Source organism: Eleginops maclovinus, chromosome 22 (genome assembly GCF_036324505.1).
Source record: "Eleginops maclovinus isolate JMC-PN-2008 ecotype Puerto Natales chromosome 22, JC_Emac_rtc_rv5, whole genome shotgun sequence".
Lineage (NCBI taxonomy): Eukaryota > Metazoa > Chordata > Actinopteri > Perciformes > Eleginopidae > Eleginops > Eleginops maclovinus.
This window is the reverse complement of record NC_086370.1, coordinates 13,005,565-13,027,052: the sequence shown is the minus strand read 5'-3', so window position 1 is coordinate 13,027,052 and position 21,488 is coordinate 13,005,565. Positions and strand designations below refer to the sequence as shown.

Below are 21,488 nucleotides of genomic sequence, written 5' to 3'. Positions count from 1 at the left end.
CGCAAGAGAGTATTAATACATTAAAAATATTGACTCTTTGGGGAAGTGGGGCTAATTAGCTAAACAAACTAGCCCTCTACTCGTATTGATTTTTAATGTATTGAATTGTCTATGATTTTTCCTGCTTTATCAAAAGTCTTTAAACACAGCACAAACCAAACTGCGCATGCGTGTTGTGGGCAGCGTCAGTAACACGGAAGTGCAGTCACAGATTGGAGGTTTCTAAGTGCTGCTGTTCACTTGTTTCGACTCAAGGTATGTAATATTTACCAAACGAGGTGATTTAATGCAAAACGATAGTATAATGACAAAACGTACGTCACATTTGTTAAATTATTCAAATACGTGCGTGTAGAGCTGTATGTCAATACCCTTCATCTGTTGTGATTTTAAAGTCTCACAGCGACACCTAGAGGTTTCTCACAGTAACCGCGTGTAGATATTCTGGGGTTAAAGTACAAGTGGTGTTGTGCAGTGGAAAATGAGTGTTTTTGCATTCACAGGTTTGATGTATCATTTAGGAAACAGAAAACATGTTATTTTGCTGAAATATATTTAACAAGAATTATATTGATTGTAAAATCGTTATTTTTCATGGAAAAACTTCCATCACAAATCAAATTTGACTGAAACACAAATAAATTCTAAAATAGATGTCAGAACTCTATTGAAACATGAAATGTAACAAAGAATAGTAAAGCTACAAACACTGTTTTTATGTTTAATGTTGAGGAAAATAAAAACATGTCAGTGTTAAGTCTAATACACCTAAACCCTAGCTAGGCTACTTGTCTGCAGGGACTTTATTCTTCAAAACACTTTAACTTCAGTATTCAAAAAGCTCTAACTACTGTTCTGTTTTTGACTTTGCTGTGGTTTGCTGTTTAAAGCCAACATTATCTGTACCTCAATCAATCAATCAAGATGGCAGTGGACTGGATTGGATTTGGCTATGCTCTCGCCATCGCCTTTGGAGGATATATGGGTTACTCGAGAAAAGGTTAAACATTTTTCATTTTGGCAGAAATCTTTACCAAAAGTATGTGTCACGTAATAGATCTATCCTGATAATCATTGTTTGTGTCTGTGTCCTTGTAGGCAGCACGATGTCCCTGATGGCTGGTTTAGTTTTTGGTGGGTTCTCTGCTTATGGTGCATACAACATCTCTTTTGACCCAAAGGACATCAAGGTCTCTTTGCGTGAGTATGGCTAAGCTTGTCCCAGATAAATACATGTTCAGCAGTTTTAAAACAGAGAAGTGAGTTGAGTTCAGGGGGTTTTCTTTCTTTCAGTAACTGCTGGAGCCCTTTCACTCGTGATGGGAATGAGATACAAGAAATCTGGGAAAATATTGCCTGCTGGCATTATGTCAGGGCTAAGGTCTGATTCAAACTTGATAAACATGACAAAAACTTAATTATAAATGTGAAGTTATGTAACTAGGTATTGCACAATTAGTATATATTTTTTTCTATATCATTTTAAACTCAGTCAAGGATTTATTACTTTTTGACTTGCTGTCTCTCTCCTACAGTTTGCTGATGGTGTTTCGGCTGTTACTACTCCTCATGGTGTGACCAGAGGAATAACTGGACTGACGCTCTCTGTCTATCAATGGACCATTCTTGTTTGAATGAAAAGCATTCCCAGCATACTAAAACAACCCTTTTGTTTGGTATGGTTACTTAATTTACATGTGACCAGAACTAAAGTCACCAGTCAGTGTTTTACAGATTTAAGATTAACAACATATATTATTGCAGTAAGTCGGCAGTGGTGATGTTAAATAAATAAAACAGCTTTTTCTTATATATCTGCATGAATGTAAATCTCATGCTCTAAGATTAACATGTACATAAGTTTATGTTGACAGGGGGTTAACTCTATTCACTAAAACTACAGTTTTGCAGGCTGCTTAAGTATCAAACTCTCAAATTAAAGAAAAAAGGAAGCCAATATATTCGTGACTGCTCACATACTATGTCTTTAACTTCAAATGATATTTACTGTGAATTAGTCTGTGATTTTTGTATTCATGGGGAAACTAAATAAACAAATATGATTCCGTAAATAATTTTTTTTTTGTATTTAAACAGTGTGGATATTATACAAATCCTGTCATTGAATTAACACAGCACTAAGAAACACAGCAGCTTTTCAAATGTTTGTCCAATTTATTTGCAGTGAAAACTTCATAGATTCCAGTCAAACTAATGTCAAAGTCTGTAATGGTTAGTGAAGTGTTCAAATATAGTTGATCAACATCGACAAAATCCTGTCCTTGCATTATTAACCAACCACCCTGCACCCTATAATGTTTAAGGGTTACAAAGGTTTTAGTCAAGCTAATGCTAATGTTTGTTAGGATTAGTGAAATATTCAAATATAGTCATTCCTCGTGGACAAAATAATGTCCTTGCATTATTAATCATTAACTCTGCCTGTGTGAGGAGGACAGAGTTCACAGAAACGGTGATTTTATGTCGAAAACCTCCATGATGGTTTTCACGTATACATCATCTGGCTGCGGCTTCCTCTTGCTGCCGGGCTGCAGGAACCTGCTGACGGCGGGAATTCTGGTCATCCTGCCCTGAAACGACTGGAGGAAGCAAATATAAAGCAAACAGTGCATAGTTTAATGATAATTATGAACTTACTGGGATTTCTTAGTTATATACACATACAGTACTCGTACCTTGTGAGATAGCAGCCAGGTCAAAGTATTAAAGGTGGAAATATATATTGCAGTTATTTACGGAATATAGGCTACAGCTCCGGAAGAAATTAAGAGACCACTCCAAATTGTTCTTAAATCTTTATCTCTACGTGTATGGCAGCCATTCCCGTTTAAAAAAAAAAAAGTTTTCCAACACAGAAAAAAAATGGCAGTAATTTATAGAATACAATAAAAAACAAAATAACTTTTAATTTCACTCAAAAAGATACCTCTAAGTAATAAAACAAGAGAAACTGATAATGTCTCGTGATTTTTTCCGCGGCTGTATATGTATTGCACGTAAGTAGTATTGCGCAACATGGGGTGTTATAGTATGTTTTACATTTACCTTGACGTTGGGGAAATCAGTAAGGATACCAGCAAATTTCTCTTCCAACATCAGGGTGCATTCGAGCAGCTGCACATCTGCACAGCTCAGTCTACCTCCCACCAGGTATATGGACCCACACAACGCCTGAGATTTTTGTCAAATACACACAAGACATTCTTTAGTTTTTATATATAATACAAATGAACCAAGATTGAAGTGTTATACAACTCTTTTTCCTACAACATAAATAGTAAGCATGGTGGTACCTTTTCAAACACAGGAAGGTAGCGCTCATTTGCTTTCTTTTGAATGTTGTCCAGTTTTGGTTTTACATCTGCAGCAAAGGGCAACACCATGATCATTTCCATGAGATCTATCAATCCCTCTGAGTAGGTATTGACCCTAAAGCAAAGCAATAATACATTCATTCACTAAAATCACACATAATGGAAGACTCTTATAATTACTCTTCTAAAGAATGGACCATACATGAGTTTGTCTTTGGGATCTTTTCCATGAAGGTTGTACTTCTCTGCGATGTAGTTTAAGATTGCCTTTGTCTGAACAAGCTTCATGTCGTCCATTTCCACCAGGGGAACCTGTTGAAACATGAGGTCTCCGTCTGCAAAAGGCATATAGCAGCAGCACACGGGTGTGGTAAAACATTAATTTATATTGTAATAACTTTGGAAACAGGTCACGAAAACATTTCAATCATTCACCTAAAAAAAGACAAGCTCACGGCAGGTTGCATCACAAGTATATACGTTACAAGATAAATTCATTGAAAATCAAAATATGTGATTTGGAAATTGGCCATATAGAGTCAAGAGGATTATTTTAACTTTGAACAACTTTGTGAAACAAACTTACTACTCAGGAGTTTAAGATACTGCTCCCGAGTTGTCAAAAACACCTCATCAAACTGTAAACAGAGATCACACATGACAGATTTAGGACAATATCCTTTTTTCCACACACTTTAAACATAAAAAAATGTTGAGCATTCATATATTTTTTTCTTATAGCTTGGAGTCATTATGGTTTTACTCTTTGTTATATATGTTTTTTTTATCCTGCATTGGTAATACGGATCTTAAATACAGCTAATAATCACGTTAATATCAGCACAGACCCTTCACTTACTTCCACTTCTGCTACGGTCAAGAGCCAACGGATTGACTCCATTTTTCCTCTCCCATTAAAATAGTGAAGTACAACTTTCCCAGCCATGGCTATAGTATTTCCAAAGTGGATGAAGTAATCGCTGAAAAATTAATATCACACATTAATACAAAATACAAATACGCGCAGAAAATGATACCCAAAATGAGTTCTCGTGTATTTGATGGTACCTTTGCACCCTCAACGCTGTCGTGAGTGAGCAAGCTCAGATAAGTCGTTAAATAATAAAGTAGCAGAATAAAAAAAGATTAAGGTGGGAACAACATGTGAAGACTTTTCATTGGTTGATTCTAGCCAATGATCATTTACATGTTGGCGCTAGACATCATGGGAAAATACTAACTGCTCCTATTTCTTCAAAGATTTTAGGCAAATATTAAGTATCTGGACAATTTACGTTAATAACCATTAATGGGGATTCAAGGCAGACTAGACTGTTTACAAACTATATCCTTTTACCGATATTCCACACCGTGACACTAAGCGGTTGTATCTTGCTGCCTGTTATAACGCTAACTCCTCCTTGTTGCTGTATGGATGTGAGGGCGATCTGGCTGCGACATCTGTCACCCCATTGATCGCTAGGGTTTATTCGGCTGATCTGGCTGGCTAGGCGGGTGTCCCCTTCCTCCCTCACCGCTCCATGTGTGTCCCTCCCGACGCCCCGCGCTCGGTGGAAGAGGACTCGGTCCCCCCGGCGGATGATGACCATCCTTCGGTGTACCAGTAGCTGCGCTCCCCTGCTAGAACCTCCAAACAAGCTCAAGGCCCATTTGTAGGAGAAACGTAGGGAAGTTACGCTCCAAGCGTCAGACACATCCAATTGAGGCGCTGCACGTGGCAGTCTGCCTTACTTTTAAACAATTTTAAATATAATAATTTATATTTTTTAATATTTTCATCCAAATTTTACTTTGACACTTGTTTTCAATTTAATCGTGACATTTAGTTAATGCTTTTATATTTCTACTCCACATTTATTTGACAGCTTTTAGTTACTTACCTTACCTAGATTTAGATTATTAGCTAATACCAAATACATTATTAAATAATCTTTTACATGTATTTATGTTAAGATATCCAGCAGCAGTATATAAAGTTATTAAATTTAGCTCTACATTTACCAGCTATGATTAACAACACATCAATAATCATAACAGTAACCCTTGTAATTCAATATATATAATTATAAAATAAATTAAAAAAGAGTACTTTTCATTTTGGTACTTTAAGTATATTTTGGTGCAGATACTTTTGTACTTATACTTAAGTACGATTTTGAATTGAGGACTTTTACTTGTAACAAAGTTCTTATAAAAATGAGTATTGCTACTTTTACTTAAGTAAAAAAATCGGTGTACTTCTTCCATCTCAGCATTTGACCACATGTCCCGCACCCCTGCCATTTCCATCACTGTTTATTTTACACCATATGTATTGGGTTACATAATTGTACCAGTATCACCTTCAGGGCAAATGCAGCAAGGTTATCTGTTAAGGGCCTCATGAGCCAGCTTTGCTAGTTGATTGAATTGCCAAATCCTTCTTTCAATCACTACGTACCAAAGTATGGATAGATACAAATAATTATATGTGCCCACTGTAGAAGGCCAGATTCAATGCATTCATGCACATGTAGCATTAACAGTGAACTGCTCCTGAGGGGTTAATCTCCATCAGATTAATACAGCTGGCCAGCATATACCAGGGCTGAAATGCTCTGCAGCTGGACATGGAAAATGGACAGATATGTCATCGTATCAAAAATAATAAATACATGAATAAAAAAGGCATGCAGTCAGCGTATTCACTTTAACGGTACTGTGAAAAAGTGCTTGAAACAAAAAGTTCGACATATGGGTTCCCAGTCACTACTTTAATTCTGTTCAATATCAGGCAATTTAATAAACCACACTCACTTTGGCCAAGGGGGCAGAACGTGTTGTCTTGGATCATTTAACTTCAGAAATAAAACACATTTGTACATTGTGGCAACCGCTTGCATTGTTTAGTTGATATTAGAGCAAGGCCTTACATTTTATTAAAAACATATAATGCACAAATAATAGTTACCTGATTGACAAGGCCACCGTCATAAAAAAAACAACAGCAGGAAAAAAGGAAAACACACCAACTGTACAAAGGCAAAGTAATTAGTTGCAGCCAAATAGAGGTCACAGTGAAGTTTCCATGAAATTATAATAATGCATATTATGTATACAGGTTGGTGAACATTCAATGATACATCTGATACAAAACTGAAGCTGTAACCTCTGTAGCTATATTACAGAAATACAAAATAAAACACTGAGGAGCAAATCTGGGCTCAGACTTTGGCCGCTTGCATTTAAATATACATATAGATATTTTTACAACTCACAACATTCATAGTACACATGATGAAAAACATTAGAAGTTATTGCTGTGTAAGATGTATGTACAGGTTTATATTATAAAACAACTAGGCCTACTCTTTGGAGGTGAAAGAGTTTATAGGAGGTCAGAGCTCCAGGCAGGGCACTAGCGGTGTCCATATTTGGCAGACCAATCTGTTCGCCCGTGGATGGTGTGCACCGGCGGGTGCGGCAGCAGACCGGGGGTGCTCTTGTTGGCCGACGGCACGTTGGTAGCGGTGTTCATTGGACTACGGCCAGACTGCCATGTTGCATAATCTGAAACAGCATCAAAACAACAGGGTTTATCAAATGTTTAAAACAAAAGTTAGATGGCTGGGCCCTGAGAATGTGACATACAGAAAGCTAAATGTAAAGGGCTGCAGGGATGAAGTTTTGTAGGCCAAACTGGAAGCATCACCAAAAAGCCAATGGGAGTTATATTTTCATTTTGGGATTTAATCAGAACATAAGGAGAGGTTACTTACTTTGTTCAACAAGATAATCTTAATGAAAACCACAAACCTATATACAAACTACACCCTGATCGCATGACTGCCAGCATCTCTACTGCGCTTCCAACTTATTTGGTTATGGTTTTAAGCGCTTGCCTCATTTAGAAAAGCTTGATCTAGCTCGTGAGTGACAATATTTTGCAATACCCGAGAGTATACAAATAACCAGGCGGTAAACGCAGGCTAGCAAATACACTATTAGTTTCCCGTGTGTTGTGTGATGACGTTTAATTGTCCCTGAAAATCGATGTAGTGTTTTTACTGCCTTTGTGAACCTTTGTTAAGACGAGTTTTAGGACTCATTCCTGCAGCACTCTATAGCAGAAAGCTCTAAACGATGAAATGTGTCCTCACTTGATGCAGTTGATTCCACTGAAGGACCCTGAGGTCCTCTGTGACCCGCAGATCCAAGGTCTTTTTTGTAAAACGATGGCATGTATCCCCCTGGGATTGTATTTGTACCTTGCATTTACAAAAAACAAGAACAGATAATTCAATTTGAACCTAGTGAAGTTGCAACGATTACCATGCAGCAAAGAGCAGGATGTCCTGGGACATTACCGTGAGCGCCTCTGCTAGGCAGAGTCCCTCCAAATGGAATACTACTGTTGCCCCAAAGATGGCTTCCTGTTAAGTCTTTACTGGCATTTATGGCTACGTTCTTCTTTGTGCTAATGCCTGAAAGAGACAGTAACAGATTATCAGACAAATCTTACAAGAGTTATAAATCCTCTGAAAGAATGTGAGAATTTTAGCAGTTCAGTTACGCTCCAATTCATCATTACATACAAATTACCACTACTTTTTCACTTTAACAAACCAGGGAAAGGCTCCATAATGTGCTGACATGCCTATGTATTACCAAAGTTACCAAATTATTTAAATTGACATATACTGTCCATCGCCTTTAAAGTTTGTCTATGAGACTGCTTCCTTCACAGTCCTCAATCTACAATTTTAATTGTAGTTTTGTTTTTAATCCTGCAAATATCACATATCCAATATCAAAAAATCCTATGGTTGATCTGCAGGTTGTGTGTAAAGCACTTATATAAACTGTTAATATAAATTCATTTAATTAAATGATCTCCTTTATTTGAGGGAGGTCTTTAAATATATATTACCAGGTAAATATCTTGACTGCCTCAGGTAATGCTGTTTGGCAGAGGCGGTTCTTGATGGCTCCTGATAGGCTGAACTCTTGTTCAGGTTTAAAGGCGCATCTTCCTTTCCATTGGGTCGACTGAAATCGAGAACTCTTCCATATCTGAAACACAGATATTATTAAATGAGAGAGGTAGTGTTGCCTATTTGCAGATTGCTCCTTTGCATCACACAGCCCCTGCCCCTTACGATGACAGACCGTAGCCTCACCTGCTCAGTGTGTCCTCGCTCTGCCTCGACTGCTCTGCAGAGAAGTTACTTTTTCCCAGAATACTGATGGATGTCAGATCTGTTTCTTCATAGTCGTCCCAGTCTTCACCCTTGAGGTGTCCCGTGCCGTGGCCCCAGCGCCGGCGCCCTCCTTTAGGTTTCACCTGATAGCTCAGTAGGTGTGCTTTTTCGGACTCCTGTCTCGTTTGCTAAAAGAACGGCGTCAACCAAACACGTGACGAATATTGTTACACAATTACATATTCAAAGGATAATAATGTTAAACCCTCCTTCAATGGAACCCATCTTTACATAATTTGGTAATAATTACTGTAAATTTAAAGCGAAGATCAACAAAGTAAAGTAATTAGTAGACATGGGGTGATGATGGGCTTAAAACTCTTTAAATTATATTAAGCAGTTAATTTATTTATTCATCCACTGGAAGATATTAATATGGAATATTAGCAAACAATAATAACAGATGTATAGTAAATACACACCCTTATGTGTCCAGCCTCACCTTGCTTTGGAGACTCTTGTCCACGATGTAAGGGAGATGGCTCTGGGGCTGCTCCTGCTTCAGGATGTGCTTCTGTTGCTGCTCTCGGGCCAGCTCTGTGTGCCGCTGGTATACCGCCGCCTGGGCAGCTGCAGACACAGCGGAGGGCTGGATCTGCTGCAGAGGCCTGGAGGGGGAGCAGTGTTGGCTGGGAGGTGGAGGCTGGGAGGGGGGCACAGGCTTAAGCAGCAGGGGTTGCTGCTGCAGAGACTGTTGTGACTGTAAAGGGGCCTGCAGCGGCACGAGACCTGGCTGAGGTCGGCCCTGTTCTAGGATCTGCTGGGGAGTGCCCAGAGCCTGGCCCACGTGGAAGTAAGAGTACCTGAGAGCCTTAAGACATCAAGGTTTGAACAAAACAACGTCAGCTTTCATTCTGCATGTTCACCAAAGAGGAGGTCACGACGTGAAGGTCAGACATTACCTGAGCAGAAGCTGGTCTCTTCTTGGGATCCCACTGGAGCAGGTCTGTCATCAGATGAATGGCTTCAGGACTGGCATTTGGTATCAGAGTCTTCAGATTACTGGGAACGCACTGAGGCCAACGGAAGTTCATAGCACTCGCCAAATGGAATCCCTCCGGCCAATCATTCTAAGGGGAGAAGACACAGGCCATTTGACACACCAAATTTATACAATGTCGAAAAGAAACATCACAAGAAAAAAAGCTTTTTATTCACTGTATTAATAGTAGTATTGGTTGTACTCTGACTTAAACCAAGAGAGGAACAATTATAATCTGGAGGAATCAATTGAAAAGTCCAAATATCAACTTGTTATGTACAGTCTGTATGTCTATGTACACAAATGTATTTTTACTACATAAATGTCATGTGTTTATACTTGAAGATAAAGAAAAGCCTATGGTCTCAGTGCAGCTGAACAGTGATGTTTTACACAGCCGATATATACTTTCTTTAAACAAAGTATATCCCTACTGTGAGATGGATTACTCAACTGTACTGGGTATGACAAATACAGCGCTCTTTGTAATTCTGCATGTGAAGAAAAACGTACTTTCTTTGGTGTGCCCAAGACTTGGCACACTTTGAAGATGGTGTCTACTTCACTGGAGCCTGGAAAAAGAGGCCTGAGGGTATACAGCTCTGCCATGATGCAGCCAATAGCCCACTGGTCTATGGGTGAGCTGTAGGATGTGGATCTGAGGAGCACCTCTGGGGCTCTGTACCTGGTGGAAAAAGAAGAGGGTACCCAGACATAAGTTAAATGATTTATTAAACACAGTGCTTTATATATACTGAGAGATCCTCACCATCTGGTGGAGACATAGTCTGTGTATGGTGGCCGAGATCTAATTTCCCGGGCAAGTCCAAAGTCAGCTATTTTCACCAGCTCCGGGCCTATGCACAGAAGATTCTCAGGTTTCATGTCCCTGTGAAAAAACCCTAAGAAAAGAAATATTGCATAACTCAAATGGTTCAAAATGTCAAATGTGTCACTGGATTAATTTAGCATCATGGAGTCGTAAATAAGACATACCGTGTTTATGAATGAACGCGAGCCCCTGTAGTATCTGAAACATAATATTTCTCACAGCAGATTCAGGAAACAATCGACTCCTGTAGCAAGAAGAACAATTAATAAACTCCAGTTAAGAAACTATAACCAACATGTAGTTTTGAATGCAGGATAAAATAATGCTACAAATAAAAACTATACACACCTGTCTTTCATCAGCTGATATAGATTTTCTTTCATGTACTCAAATATAAAGTACAAGTGATCATTTTCTCGAATGACTTCCTTGAGTTTGATCACATTGGCATGGTTGAGTTTTTTTAAGGACTAAGAGAGAAACAGATAATGTAAGAATATGCAAAATGCAAAGGATTAGAAATAAAAGTCATGCTGGAAAACACACACAGGTCACTGCAGCACATTCAAAAGCACGCCCTACAACTATGACACAAACCCTTCTTGTTAAAACATGGCTAGTGTAAGAACATAATGGTTTGGGGGAGAAATGCTGCAAAGGTGGGATTTATGCCTACAATCTAAAGAAGGAAAATAGAAAGCAGGTTGGAGGAATACACACTTTTCCCATGCGCTGGGACAATATAGGTTTAACCATGCTACATTTTAGTAAAGGGGAAAAAAGCTGCAATGGGATTCTGTGATTTTTGACGGGACATGCTGTGATTATGATCCAATTAGCAGGACTCTAAGAACCAGCGTGTTCTACTTGTTTTCTGCGTTAAGGTGAAGCTCTAGGAAAGGAGGGATGGGAGCCCAAGCTCAAACACAAGAATCACCTTCAACTCTTAGAGCTGGTGTGTGACTTTGAGCTGTGAGGAAATTTAGACAGTAACATACTGAGTTGGGGTGAAAAACAAACAACAGTGACTATTTGACATTTTCTCTTTTCTACAAAAACTAAAGCTAAAAAATCAACCCAAACAAAGACAGAAAGTAACAGGAAGGACCAACATTGTTATATTAGAACAGCTACTGTGAAATGTAATGTTTGCTATTACATTTTGATGTTCATAATGTATTATTTATTTATAAAAGAGTCAAGAGAAATACAGACCACATTTTGATGGAGAAATTATACAGAATTATAGATTATACAGATTCAGCATTTGTATCGTTGTTCTACTTCTCCAAAACATTCATTTTAAGATTAGATAGTAATACAGCAGAGCGTGGGGATATTTCACTCCACATAAGACAAGATACGTACATTCAAGTCGGGAAAAAGGCATTCCCTTTAGGTTGGTTTTTGGGTTGATTTTTTTCATAACACTATAATCTTCAATAGTGTAGGAAAAAATGAACTCACCTTGACTTCACGAAGGTTCATGCATTCTTCCCAGGAGTAGAATTTTCTTTTCATTCTGAAAACGATTTTTCCTATTAACTAATTTGATCTAATCGAATTATATCATATTGTATATCAGACCCATTTTTTGGGATACTTACCTCTTTATGGCAACTAGCTCTCCTGACTCCAGACTGCGGCCGAGGATGACTGAGCCGTAGGTGCCATCCCCGAGCTGTCTGATGTTGGTGTATCTATTCATTGTGCTTGTTCTGCCATAGCATCCAGGAGAAGATAATAATTGGGTGGACAGATGAGATGTGTTTGCCTCCTGCTGCTGAATGCAACCAGAATTTCCTGTGACAACAGAGCAGAGCTGGAGGACTCATGGTGTCATGGACTTGCCTCCTTCGAGCTGAGAATGGGAGGGATGGACAACAAAAACAGAAGTTAGTTTTGTAGGCAAATGAACTAAAATATACATGGCACCTTATAAACCAAGGAGGACGTCAGTTAACAAACTGGTCACAAACTAACCAATTGGAAGACAGTGCTGATGATGGAGACACTGTTTCTGGATGACCTCTTTGTGATGATGTTTACTGACTCACATAGATCTCTGATAATCAACTACATTTTCAACTATCTACTATCTTTTTCAGTCCAAGTCAGCAAACGTACAAACTACCATGTGTAAGTTTAGCAGAGTGAAAGCTAACGCACAAAAACATGTATTAATCTGATATAAATCACACTGTAGTCAGTTCCATAGATGTGGCTTTAATTCGTTATGTTGCATTGTGCATCTATCCAGGCTCAATGTTCACGACTCCCCTGTGCAGTTACTGGTAGGAAACGTGGTGCTTGTGGTGCTGGGGGTGGCCCAGCTGCTGACAACATTAAAATGCTACAGGGGGGAAACTGGCCTGTTTGCACTGAATGGGCTCATAATTCAAAACACAACGAAAATCAGAAGACAACACTCACCGTCCTCGCTTCAAACGGACAACAACACATAGCCGAGCATTTGTAGTCGATGTTCAACAAATGTCTTAGTGGAATAATCAGCTGTCTGACACCGTAAGAAGGCAGATACCCGCATCCAGATCCACTGCGTCCACACTCCAACATTAATAAAATTACATCTAGGGCCTGTCGTCACAGAACTCGTCATACTCTCGCGATGCTGTAAAACTGCCTGCGGTTTCATTTCAACAAATCACAGCTCTCCTCCGTCAACAAAGATACAACACGTGATTAAAATAGTTCCCTGCATCCTTCTCTCCAGAGTCCGAAGCGGTCAGAATCTTTATATATACAGTCTATGGTCCGAACATTTTAATGTCTATGACAACAAATTGTTGACCATTTAAAGGTAATTGTTGTCTTTCTTTTGTTTCCCTTCTTTTAGTCCCGCACACTGCCTTATGTCTCGCAGAGCCTATGTCATATTACATTAAATGCAAAACAGTGTTTAAAAGACTCATAAACAATCTAAAACACAGTCGGGAAAATTACATGGCATAATAAATACCGTCCATAATAATATTGAGGAGAAGAAAAAACAACTGTACACCAAAAACACCACTTGAAACGATCGATTTCGAAGCACAAAGCAAAGCCAAAAGTGACAGGGAGTGTATAATCTTGTACCACCCTTTTCTTCTCTGATCAAATCTCTGTCCAAAAGTGAAGGAGCTAGTGCGGACATGAATTTGAAGCCCCTTAAACTACTCTCTTTTTTGTGAAGGAAGTAGTGCTCAGACCCAATAATATATTGGATATTTACCTGTATGCTTTTAAATGAGCAGCATTCCTGGTGGAAATGCAGTATGCAGCTGTGCTACTGGATAACACTGTCACGATAGCTTTTGTAACTCAAAGATTTTGACACATACTCAGGTGAAGTCAAACAGGCTCTACTTTCCTTTATTACAGCTGACTGTTGTTTAGAAAATTGCAATTGAAGGTCATATTTAAAAATGGTAAACAAATAGGGGGAATTCAGATCATTAGTGAAAATAAGATTTAGAAATCTCAAGAGGAAACAGCCACTGCTGAGCCGATATGGATCTACTACACCTGTATCTGCTAAATACAGAGGCAGGTCTTGATTAATGAGTGGTGAATATGTTGCCGGTGTTACAGCTGAAATTGGTTACCAGTTTCAGGGACCAGGTAGTCCATCGTAAATGTAACCATTTGATATCTTTTATCAATTAAGTATTCATATCATTAAACATTCATTGACAATAAACAAGTTAAATGTATCACATGCTGTTAATATTAAGATACTGGACACACACTTTCAGAACAGCAACACATGGCCAGTGTCGTAGGTCTATTTGTGGACACCACCCATATTTGGTCAACTCAGAACATAGATAGAGTTTTATGGATTAACAACTGTAACTAAAAGAAGATTGAAATCAACAATGTTATGGTTACTTTCATTATAGGTTGTTATTCAATGCATTTCACAGAGTGTTTAGTTCATTCTAGGTATTTTACTTAGAACTGAAACAGTTTTTTGATTGACAAGACATATTCTTTGTTAAAAAATAAATATCTTTCAACAATCTTTGCAACCAATATATATTTTTTCAAGCACCAATGACAAAAAAGAGCTTGTTATTGGTTGATATAATTTTAGTTTTTGCTATCAGTCATTGATCACTTCATCTGAAGATGTCCTCTCGTTTTCTGGCAACTTCTGGTGATATCATTTTGCAGACCAAACAACAGATTAAACCACAATGGATTAATCCATTGCAATGCAGCCCTACCTTTTATACTACAACTTGAAATGATAATGATACTAATACAAAATATTCTTCAGCATTACAATTATAAACAAAAGGGAACCTTCAGGGATTATTACCTTTGGGTTAGATAAAGGTTTAATAGTATAAAACATCTAGGAATGTTCCTAGGATTGATATGCTTTAGGGGATCGTTCCCAGATTATTTTTATAGGTAACAAAACATGTTTTGTGATGGTTCCAGGGCTTCTGCCCGGGCTTGTTTGCTATTATACGATATACTTTATTGTCCCTGTAAGCGAAATAGTTCTGGAATCCCTCCTGCAGTTTCAGAGAAAATAAATATACCACTAAATAACAAACACATTAACATATTAACACGTGAATTGCAGTGGTTGAATTACGAAATGTATTTAATCAAGCACTGTTAAGGACAATATTTGTAGGTACTTTTGAATATTTTCAGATTATGCTACTTTATACTTTTACTTCCCTACATTTTGTAGGCAAATGTTGCAGTTTTTACTCCACTACATTTATTTTACAGATTTAATTACACATTTCTTTGTAGATTATTATAATAAAGAAATATAGGGTGTTTAAATGGCCCATTCTGCAAAAGGAGTATATTTTGGTGGTTATACTTTTGTACTTTTACTTAGATAGAATTTTGATTGCATGCCTTTTACTTGTAATTGAGTATTTTCCCACTTTGATATTGCTTTTTTAAAACTTAATTAAATAATCTGAGTACTTCTATCTCTGGTGACTTGCGTCAATATACACAGGTTGCACATACAAACATACAACAGTCACACTAACAATGGCAATCAATTGCACAACCCCCAGGGCCAACTTTTACATAACATCAGAAGCATTGCCTGTCTGTATCTGAATCTTATTTAGTGGTATGTTTTTATGATCTCAGAGCTAGAGCAATACAATTATTTTAAATTGTTGTATTTATTATCAGAATCTGTTCGTTTTTTACCAAGTAGGTTTATGCTACACATACGAGTATGTTTTCTTTAAGTGGTGCACACAGACACAGAAAGAAGAATACGTAGCAAAAATACTACTATTATAAAACCTAGTTTAAAAAGCTATTCCAGTACTATAAGAATAAAGAAAATTGTACACAAAATATAATTATGTGGGAAGATATATTCAATTCGAGAGTTATGCTGATTTAAAAAGAGAACGTGGAGAAGAAATGTACAACTTTATGTATTTATTATAAGATTATTTGTTGATGTTTATGTGTTAATTCCATGACGAATAAATCACGTTTCGTCCTCCATAAATGGCTACAGCAGCTCAACCTGCTCTTCGAGTCTAACTTCGCCACATTCTCTGACTTCCTGTCACTGAGCTCCGGGCCACCCAGCAGAATGGCTGCGTTCCTGCGAGCTCGTAAATATGTTCGTTGTGTTATCCGTTTCTCCGACCGTGACCTGTAAACGCTGCTGTTAAAAACGTCTGACGGGGAAAGAGAAGAGCTACTAGAGAAGCCGCCATGGTGGGTCACCATGCTTTAAACTGTTGTTGTTATTATTCAGAAAGAAATGTGTTAGCCAGCTAGCCAGCTAACGTAGCTAACGTTACCTGGCTAGAGAAGTTGCTGCGACGTGTCTCTAACGGGGTTACTAAACATTTTGTTGACCAGAATTTTACTTAAACTACTTTATAAATCAACGACAAACTTGCATGAGATTGCATTGAAACACTTGTATTCATTATGTGTATCGTCTGTTTAAGTAACATTAGCATTAACCAACATGGGGGTGTGTGCTGTTGTTTTTAATGAGATTAGGTGTTTACCTTCAGTTGCCTTCGAATTCTTTGCAAGTTTCCAACCGTAGACGCAGTTAATTTCACATGCTAATTATTATGCATGCTTTCTTTTCTTTGCATTATTTCCCTCCACTAACACTTACAATGTGTTTTTGATATAAATGACACCGTTTGTAAAAGTATGATTGTGCAGAAAGAGGGATTTAGGCCTACATTACAAAAGATTTGCAAAAGGCAACAATAAACAATGTTTGAGACACAAAATAAAATGTGTCATTTTTAAAGAGTAAAATCTAATTGTGCAGCAGTAGCACAACAGAAGTATGCTGTACTTAGTATACGCAGTATGTTGTGATGAACTTTAAATAATATTTCCCTTTTTTGTTCTTGTGCAGGCTGAAGAAAATACTGATATGAGCAGCATGATCGAGGATGAAGACTCAGATGATCCAAATCTTCAGGTGAGGAATCTTCTATTGGCTTAACTGAAAGTTAAAAACGTGACAGTTTCCAAATAAAAAAGTAATGTGAAGTAGAAATGCTGTATTGGCACATACAAACCTATCTTCTAAACTTGGATTGTACTAGTCATACTGTTTCTAACACTAGTAGCTCCTTGGTCTTCGTCAGTTAGGATTTGCATGGGCTATACCACTTATTGCGGCTGTAGTAATCCACGAGGGACTACACTTGGGAAAAACACTGTCTGACGCGCAATAAAGCAGCCTTTCCACCAGTATGCCTTTAACCTTTTATTTTCAAACAAAGCAAGCAAACAAACAGTCCAGAGATTCATGCATATGAGATTGTTAAGCGATTATGATTTGCAATGCAGTCACCAAAAATTACTCCCTCTCCATCTAATCACCAAGTGAGCAGGTAAGAGCAAACAGGTATAGCTTCAAACATCACCTCTCAAATCCAATAGACACACCCACCACCTATATTGACTCAAAATATGTTACGTAACAAGTAGAAACTACTGTTCATGTGGCTCCTACACCACTGTTGTCTGTTGCCAAAATGTCTCAGCAAAGTAAAGTAATTATTATCAACAAGAAACCTTCATTTTTTTATGTGACCAACTTTTTATTGTTTTCTAGCTGCCCTAACAGATGGACATGTAAACACAGATACAAATGATTTTAACAGTAATACAAAAAGAGAGAGGAAAAAAGGAATCCTTTACCCATGCCCTTTGGCACTTAATACCTTTGTTAATGAATTGCAGACGGAGCTCACTGCTTTCAGAGCTCAATGGATGTCTGAACTCAAAACGAGCTCTGGAGCGGGTGGATGGAGTGGCCGACAGCTGCGAGGGCAAGGTCTGAAGAGGACACAAGATGTCGCCCGTGAGGAGAAAGTAAGTATTATTGGGATTTCTCCAGGTCATGTACTTGGATGTCTGGCAAAGTGCTTTCACTGAAATGTGCCCTGCTGCTGAACGACTAACGTGCCTACCCCTCCCTCAGGCCACAGAGCTGTTCTTGAGAGCTGTTCAGGAAGAGCAGAAAGGACACGTCTATGAGGGTACGTATGAAGGATGTGTGGTGATCAGAAGGATGTGTGGTGATGACATTTTAGGTGTATCATCAAAAGTAAGTATTATTTAGGTACTAACAAAAATGCCATGATTATTTAACAAAGTATTAAACTTGTGGAACATGCTAATTAGATTTTAGGTAAATAATACATGCCGTTTTTTAAACCTTGAATATCATCTTTAAAAAAACATTTGAACAGTTCAGATGTAATGACTATTAACATTAACAGTTTGAGCGTGTTTAACACAAATAGTTTTATATTTTGTTTAAGAGGAACAAAAAATGGCCATTTAATTGTTGAGTCCTTACATTTTTTTGTCTTTCTTCACTTGCAGCTATTAAGTTCTACCGCATGGCGATGCAGCTTGTGCCTGACATCGAGTTCAGAATCAACTACAGCCGTCCTCCCGATGCAGACCGGGCTGGAGGAAAATAGTAAGCAGCTTTTTATTTTTGGAAAATACAAAATCTAAGTCTGCAATGTTTCAACATCCTGTGAAGTTTTACATTTTTAGCTTAAACTTTTTCAATTGTGTATGTGAATTAACCGCGAATACATATCATTATCACAGAGTTGTTGTGCTACACTAAAGGTTCTTGTTGCAAACCTTTTTAAATGATAGGGTCTACATGACAGACCCCAGTGCCTTACACAAACATACCGTATGTTTCTTTTAATTGCAGCATGGAGGACAGTGTCAATGGTGAGATTGAGGATCTACTTTCCTATTTTGAGCAGGAGCTTAATCTGGAAACTTCCCTTCCAAAGATCTGCAATCCTCAGCTGGATTTCACTCAGATGCACATCTCAGGTACCAAATTGTTTTTTTAAAAGATTATAGACATGTCTAAAATCAATTATAGACTTCTATATTTTAACACATTTGTCTCCTGATTTATTTGGCTGCAGAACTGCCCCGGGAAATCCTAATGTACATTTTCCGTTGGGTTGTGTCGAGCGAACTGGATATGCGAGCCCTGGAGCAGCTCTCTTTGGTTTGCCGTGGGTTTTACCTTTGTGCAAGGTGAGCCCCTCTGTTGTGGGAACGGGCAACTGGGAAACTTTACATTGTTAATGTTTTATATGCAGGGTTTTAGTTTAACTCTCTCTTATTATTTTTACTTTTCTCCAGGGACCCTGAGATTTGGCACTCTGCCTGTTCAAGAGTGTGGGGAAGGAACTGCACTAAAATTGCACCTTTCAAATCCTGGAGGGAAATGTTTCTGCAAAGGCCTCGTGTGCGTTTCGATGGTAATCAAAGGTTTTATTGGTCCCTTATATTGGATGCTGTGTCATAGTTTATGTTATGGTGACTGATATGTTATATCTGCCAACCAACGTCAGCCCAATAAAATAACAGTTTTTGAGCAATTTTGAGACATGACTACTGCTAGAATGCAGCCGCTGTTGTCCCCTGCAGTGGGAGAAGGTCTATAGCCGCATTATTGCAGCAGCTGGACATTTCATTTTTTGAAAAGACGTCATAACACTAGCCTTATGCTTTGTTTAAATATTGGATATACAAAATGTAGTGTGAAATAGCTGCCATTTTGTTGGCTTTGTAGTAAATGGCGCAATGGAAATTGGTCTTGTGGATTTATTATTCCCCACCAATTGTTAGGATATAATAATGAGACATTTTTAATTAGAAAAAATCAGATGCAAGCTTTATGAGAATGTTTGTATGCACAATACAGTCACTATCAATGTTTCAAAAATATTGCCAACACAAACAATATTGCAGCACTCTTGATTCTTCTATTATTTCCACACTGAACATCTTCTGAAGATGATTTACTGGATGTTTCCATGCCTTTTACCTTCACAGGTGTTTATATCAGCAAGACATCATACATACGCCAAGGAGAGGAATCGCTGGATGGATTTTACAGGCCTTGGCATCACGTTGAGTACTACAGGTAAATGTTGGACTTCAAACATAATGTTTGATTGTGAGTTGTTTACGTATACAAGCTAAATGTTGACATTGTTATATCAGGTACATGCGCTTCTTCTCTGATGGCCATGTCTTCATGGTGACCACCCCTGAGGAACCTCTGACTGTTGTTCCTCGTCTGCGCACTAAGAACATCAGGTACACCTTCCCCTTTTTCTGCAAATTAAGCTAGAACAAATAAAATAAATAATAATTGAGTGAAGAGTGGCAGTATTTTTCAGAATTGTTCAATTTTGTTTGATTTTGCAGAATGGAATCTGGTCTGCATGGTCATTACCGTCTGTCACAGGAGACGGACAATCAAACCAAAGTTTTTGCTGTTGTCTGCAAGAAGAAGGAGGAGGTGAGAAAAAGCCTGGGGCTGTTTTTTGGGGTGAGATCATAGACTGTATATATAAAAAGGTGAGATAAGGATGTATATGTAGGAAAGAGAACTTGTTCATTGTACATCATTTTCAAGCTCTGATGAAATAATGGAACCGAGTGTCAAATATGAGCTGTTGCAGTACTCGCTTCTTAACTTATAGTGTCCCAACAACAAATTACTGAGACACATCAATGTAAATGAACCATTTCCGAAAATAAATAAAAACGGTAACCCGTCAGTTCATGGCTCAGCTTGTAAACTGTTTTGTTTGTTTACAGAGAGCAACCGAGTTTCAGAAAAATCGGTTCTGCGGGCGGAACCAGTATCCGGAGGCTGAACACAACTTCCACGTGGGACTGCATCTGTCCTCTGGGGGGCGTCAGAGTTTCAGTAAGCTGGTGTGGATCCATCACTCCTGCCACATCACATACAAGTAAGAGTTACAAATAGTAACAGTAGTTGATGATGTGTTTTATCCCCCATTTGTTTCAAAATTGACATTACCTTTCTCTTTTTTAGGCCGACTGGGGAAACGGTTATCACTGCGTTCGACCTGGACTCTATGTACCAGCCCTTCGTCTTTGCACGTGTGAAGAGTTACACTGCTTGCTCCACTCAGCCTCTCTAAGCAGCCTGGAGACCTGCACACAATCCCAGCAAGACAACAGCTAATGTTCCTTTACCATTTTAAGAAAATGCATTCTCCTCAGCTTGGTTAATTTGTGCTGCAGCTTGAATATGTTATATTATCGAACATTCATGTTACATTCATGCGAACACTTTTTGTTGATGGTTTACAAAATAGAATACTACTTATTTTCTGATTTCAGAAACTATAATAATGTGCTGAGAGCTAAAATAATTAGCAATCTTTCCCAACTGTTCCAAGCATTGAATGTTTATACTGTGTTTCATGGTTCACCTTCTCCCTAAAATAAAAAGTGGTGAAAATGTTGAGATTTACGTGTATTGAAATGTACCACATTGAAGGAAATTGTGTGAATCTTAAAACAACTCAAATATCTGTCTCAGGATTACGATGTGAAGCCAGGCTTTTACTAGATTTATCCAATATACCTATAGGTAGAGGATGTTACATCATAGAAAACAAATATGGAGATCCTATTACACAACCTCCGTGAAAAGGCATTGCAAATGATGACTTCTACAGTTCATCATTTGTCTTGCTGAGGACACCGGCATAATC

The 21,488-nt window shown here is 38.2% G+C and overlaps 4 protein-coding genes across 5 annotated transcripts; 2 read left to right on the top strand and 2 right to left on the bottom strand.

Moving 5' to 3' along the window:
• Window positions 1-136: 136 nt before the first annotated feature.
• On the top strand, window positions 137-2,274 carry tmem14a (transmembrane protein 14A). Of its 2 annotated transcripts, none has more exons than XM_063874467.1 (5): window positions 137-255; window positions 925-1,000; window positions 1,099-1,200; window positions 1,294-1,381; window positions 1,536-2,274. In XM_063874467.1, the coding sequence occupies exons 2-5, from the start codon at window positions 925-927 to the stop codon at window positions 1,576-1,578; spliced, it is 309 nt and encodes a 102-aa protein (XP_063730537.1). In that variant the 5' UTR covers window positions 137-255; the 3' UTR covers window positions 1,579-2,274. The 2 variants fall into 2 exon arrangements, with proteins under 2 accessions (XP_063730537.1, XP_063730536.1); XM_063874466.1 differs by having other exon boundaries at window positions 149-255; window positions 891-1,000.
• Window positions 2,156-4,639, bottom strand: gsta.1 (glutathione S-transferase, alpha tandem duplicate 1). Its single transcript, XM_063874455.1, has 7 exons — window positions 4,404-4,639; window positions 4,195-4,315; window positions 3,922-3,973; window positions 3,538-3,670; window positions 3,315-3,450; window positions 3,067-3,192; window positions 2,156-2,600 (listed from the first exon to the last, which is right to left on the bottom strand). The coding sequence occupies exons 2-7, from the start codon at window positions 4,279-4,281 to the stop codon at window positions 2,463-2,465; spliced, it is 672 nt and encodes a 223-aa protein (XP_063730525.1). The 5' UTR covers window positions 4,282-4,315; window positions 4,404-4,639; the 3' UTR covers window positions 2,156-2,462.
• A 1,297-nt stretch (window positions 4,640-5,936) lies between these two features.
• Window positions 5,937-13,006, bottom strand: LOC134858479 (serine/threonine-protein kinase ICK-like). Its single transcript, XM_063874410.1, has 14 exons — window positions 12,844-13,006; window positions 12,018-12,271; window positions 11,878-11,932; window positions 10,759-10,880; window positions 10,575-10,654; window positions 10,348-10,480; window positions 10,092-10,263; window positions 9,499-9,666; window positions 9,039-9,407; window positions 8,516-8,724; window positions 8,266-8,408; window positions 7,703-7,819; window positions 7,496-7,603; window positions 5,937-6,905 (listed from the first exon to the last, which is right to left on the bottom strand). Exons 2-14 carry the CDS (start codon window positions 12,116-12,118, stop codon window positions 6,754-6,756), a joined length of 1,929 nt encoding a protein of 642 aa, XP_063730480.1. The 5' UTR covers window positions 12,119-12,271; window positions 12,844-13,006; the 3' UTR covers window positions 5,937-6,753.
• A 2,914-nt stretch (window positions 13,007-15,920) lies between these two features.
• On the top strand, window positions 15,921-21,238 carry fbxo9 (F-box protein 9). Its single transcript, XM_063874423.1, has 13 exons — window positions 15,921-16,137; window positions 16,808-16,873; window positions 17,644-17,775; window positions 17,885-17,942; window positions 18,292-18,391; window positions 18,641-18,768; window positions 18,867-18,981; window positions 19,090-19,208; window positions 19,786-19,876; window positions 19,957-20,052; window positions 20,164-20,257; window positions 20,560-20,714; window positions 20,801-21,238. The coding sequence occupies exons 1-13, from the start codon at window positions 16,135-16,137 to the stop codon at window positions 20,907-20,909; spliced, it is 1,266 nt and encodes a 421-aa protein (XP_063730493.1). The 5' UTR covers window positions 15,921-16,134; the 3' UTR covers window positions 20,910-21,238.
• The last annotated feature ends 250 nt before the right edge of the window (window positions 21,239-21,488 follow it).

Excerpts from the sequence above, each read along its gene's own strand:
- LOC134858479 (XM_063874410.1), bottom strand. The coding sequence starts at position 12,118 with ATGAATAGATACACCAACATCAGACAGCTCGGGGATGGCACCTACGGC. Across the intron at positions 11,933-12,017 it reads GAGCTAGTTGCCATAAAGAG|AATGAAAAGAAAATTCTACT; the intron begins GTAAGTATCCCA and ends AATCGTTTTCAG. Across the intron at positions 9,667-10,091 it reads TCTTGGGCACACCAAAGAAA|AATGATTGGCCGGAGGGATT; the intron begins GTACGTTTTTCT and ends TTCTCCCCTTAG.
- tmem14a (XM_063874467.1), top strand. The coding sequence starts at position 925 with ATGGCAGTGGACTGGATTGGATTTGGCTATGCTCTCGCCATCGCCTTT. Across the intron at positions 1,001-1,098 it reads TATGGGTTACTCGAGAAAAG|GCAGCACGATGTCCCTGATG; the intron begins GTTAAACATTTT and ends GTGTCCTTGTAG. Across the intron at positions 1,382-1,535 it reads GGCATTATGTCAGGGCTAAG|TTTGCTGATGGTGTTTCGGC; the intron begins GTCTGATTCAAA and ends TCTCTCCTACAG.
- gsta.1 (XM_063874455.1), bottom strand. The coding sequence starts at position 4,281 with ATGGCTGGGAAAGTTGTACTTCACTATTTTAATGGGAGAGGAAAAATG. Across the intron at positions 3,671-3,921 it reads GTATCTTAAACTCCTGAGTA|ACGGAGACCTCATGTTTCAA; the intron begins GTAAGTTTGTTT and ends TGCCTTTTGCAG. Across the intron at positions 2,601-3,066 it reads CTGATTTCCCCAACGTCAAG|TCGTTTCAGGGCAGGATGAC; the intron begins GTAAATGTAAAA and ends TGCTTCCTCCAG.
- fbxo9 (XM_063874423.1), top strand. Across the intron at positions 17,943-18,291 it reads GAAAGGACACGTCTATGAGG|CTATTAAGTTCTACCGCATG; the intron begins GTACGTATGAAG and ends CTTCACTTGCAG. Across the intron at positions 19,209-19,785 it reads GCCTCGTGTGCGTTTCGATG|GTGTTTATATCAGCAAGACA; the intron begins GTAATCAAAGGT and ends TTACCTTCACAG.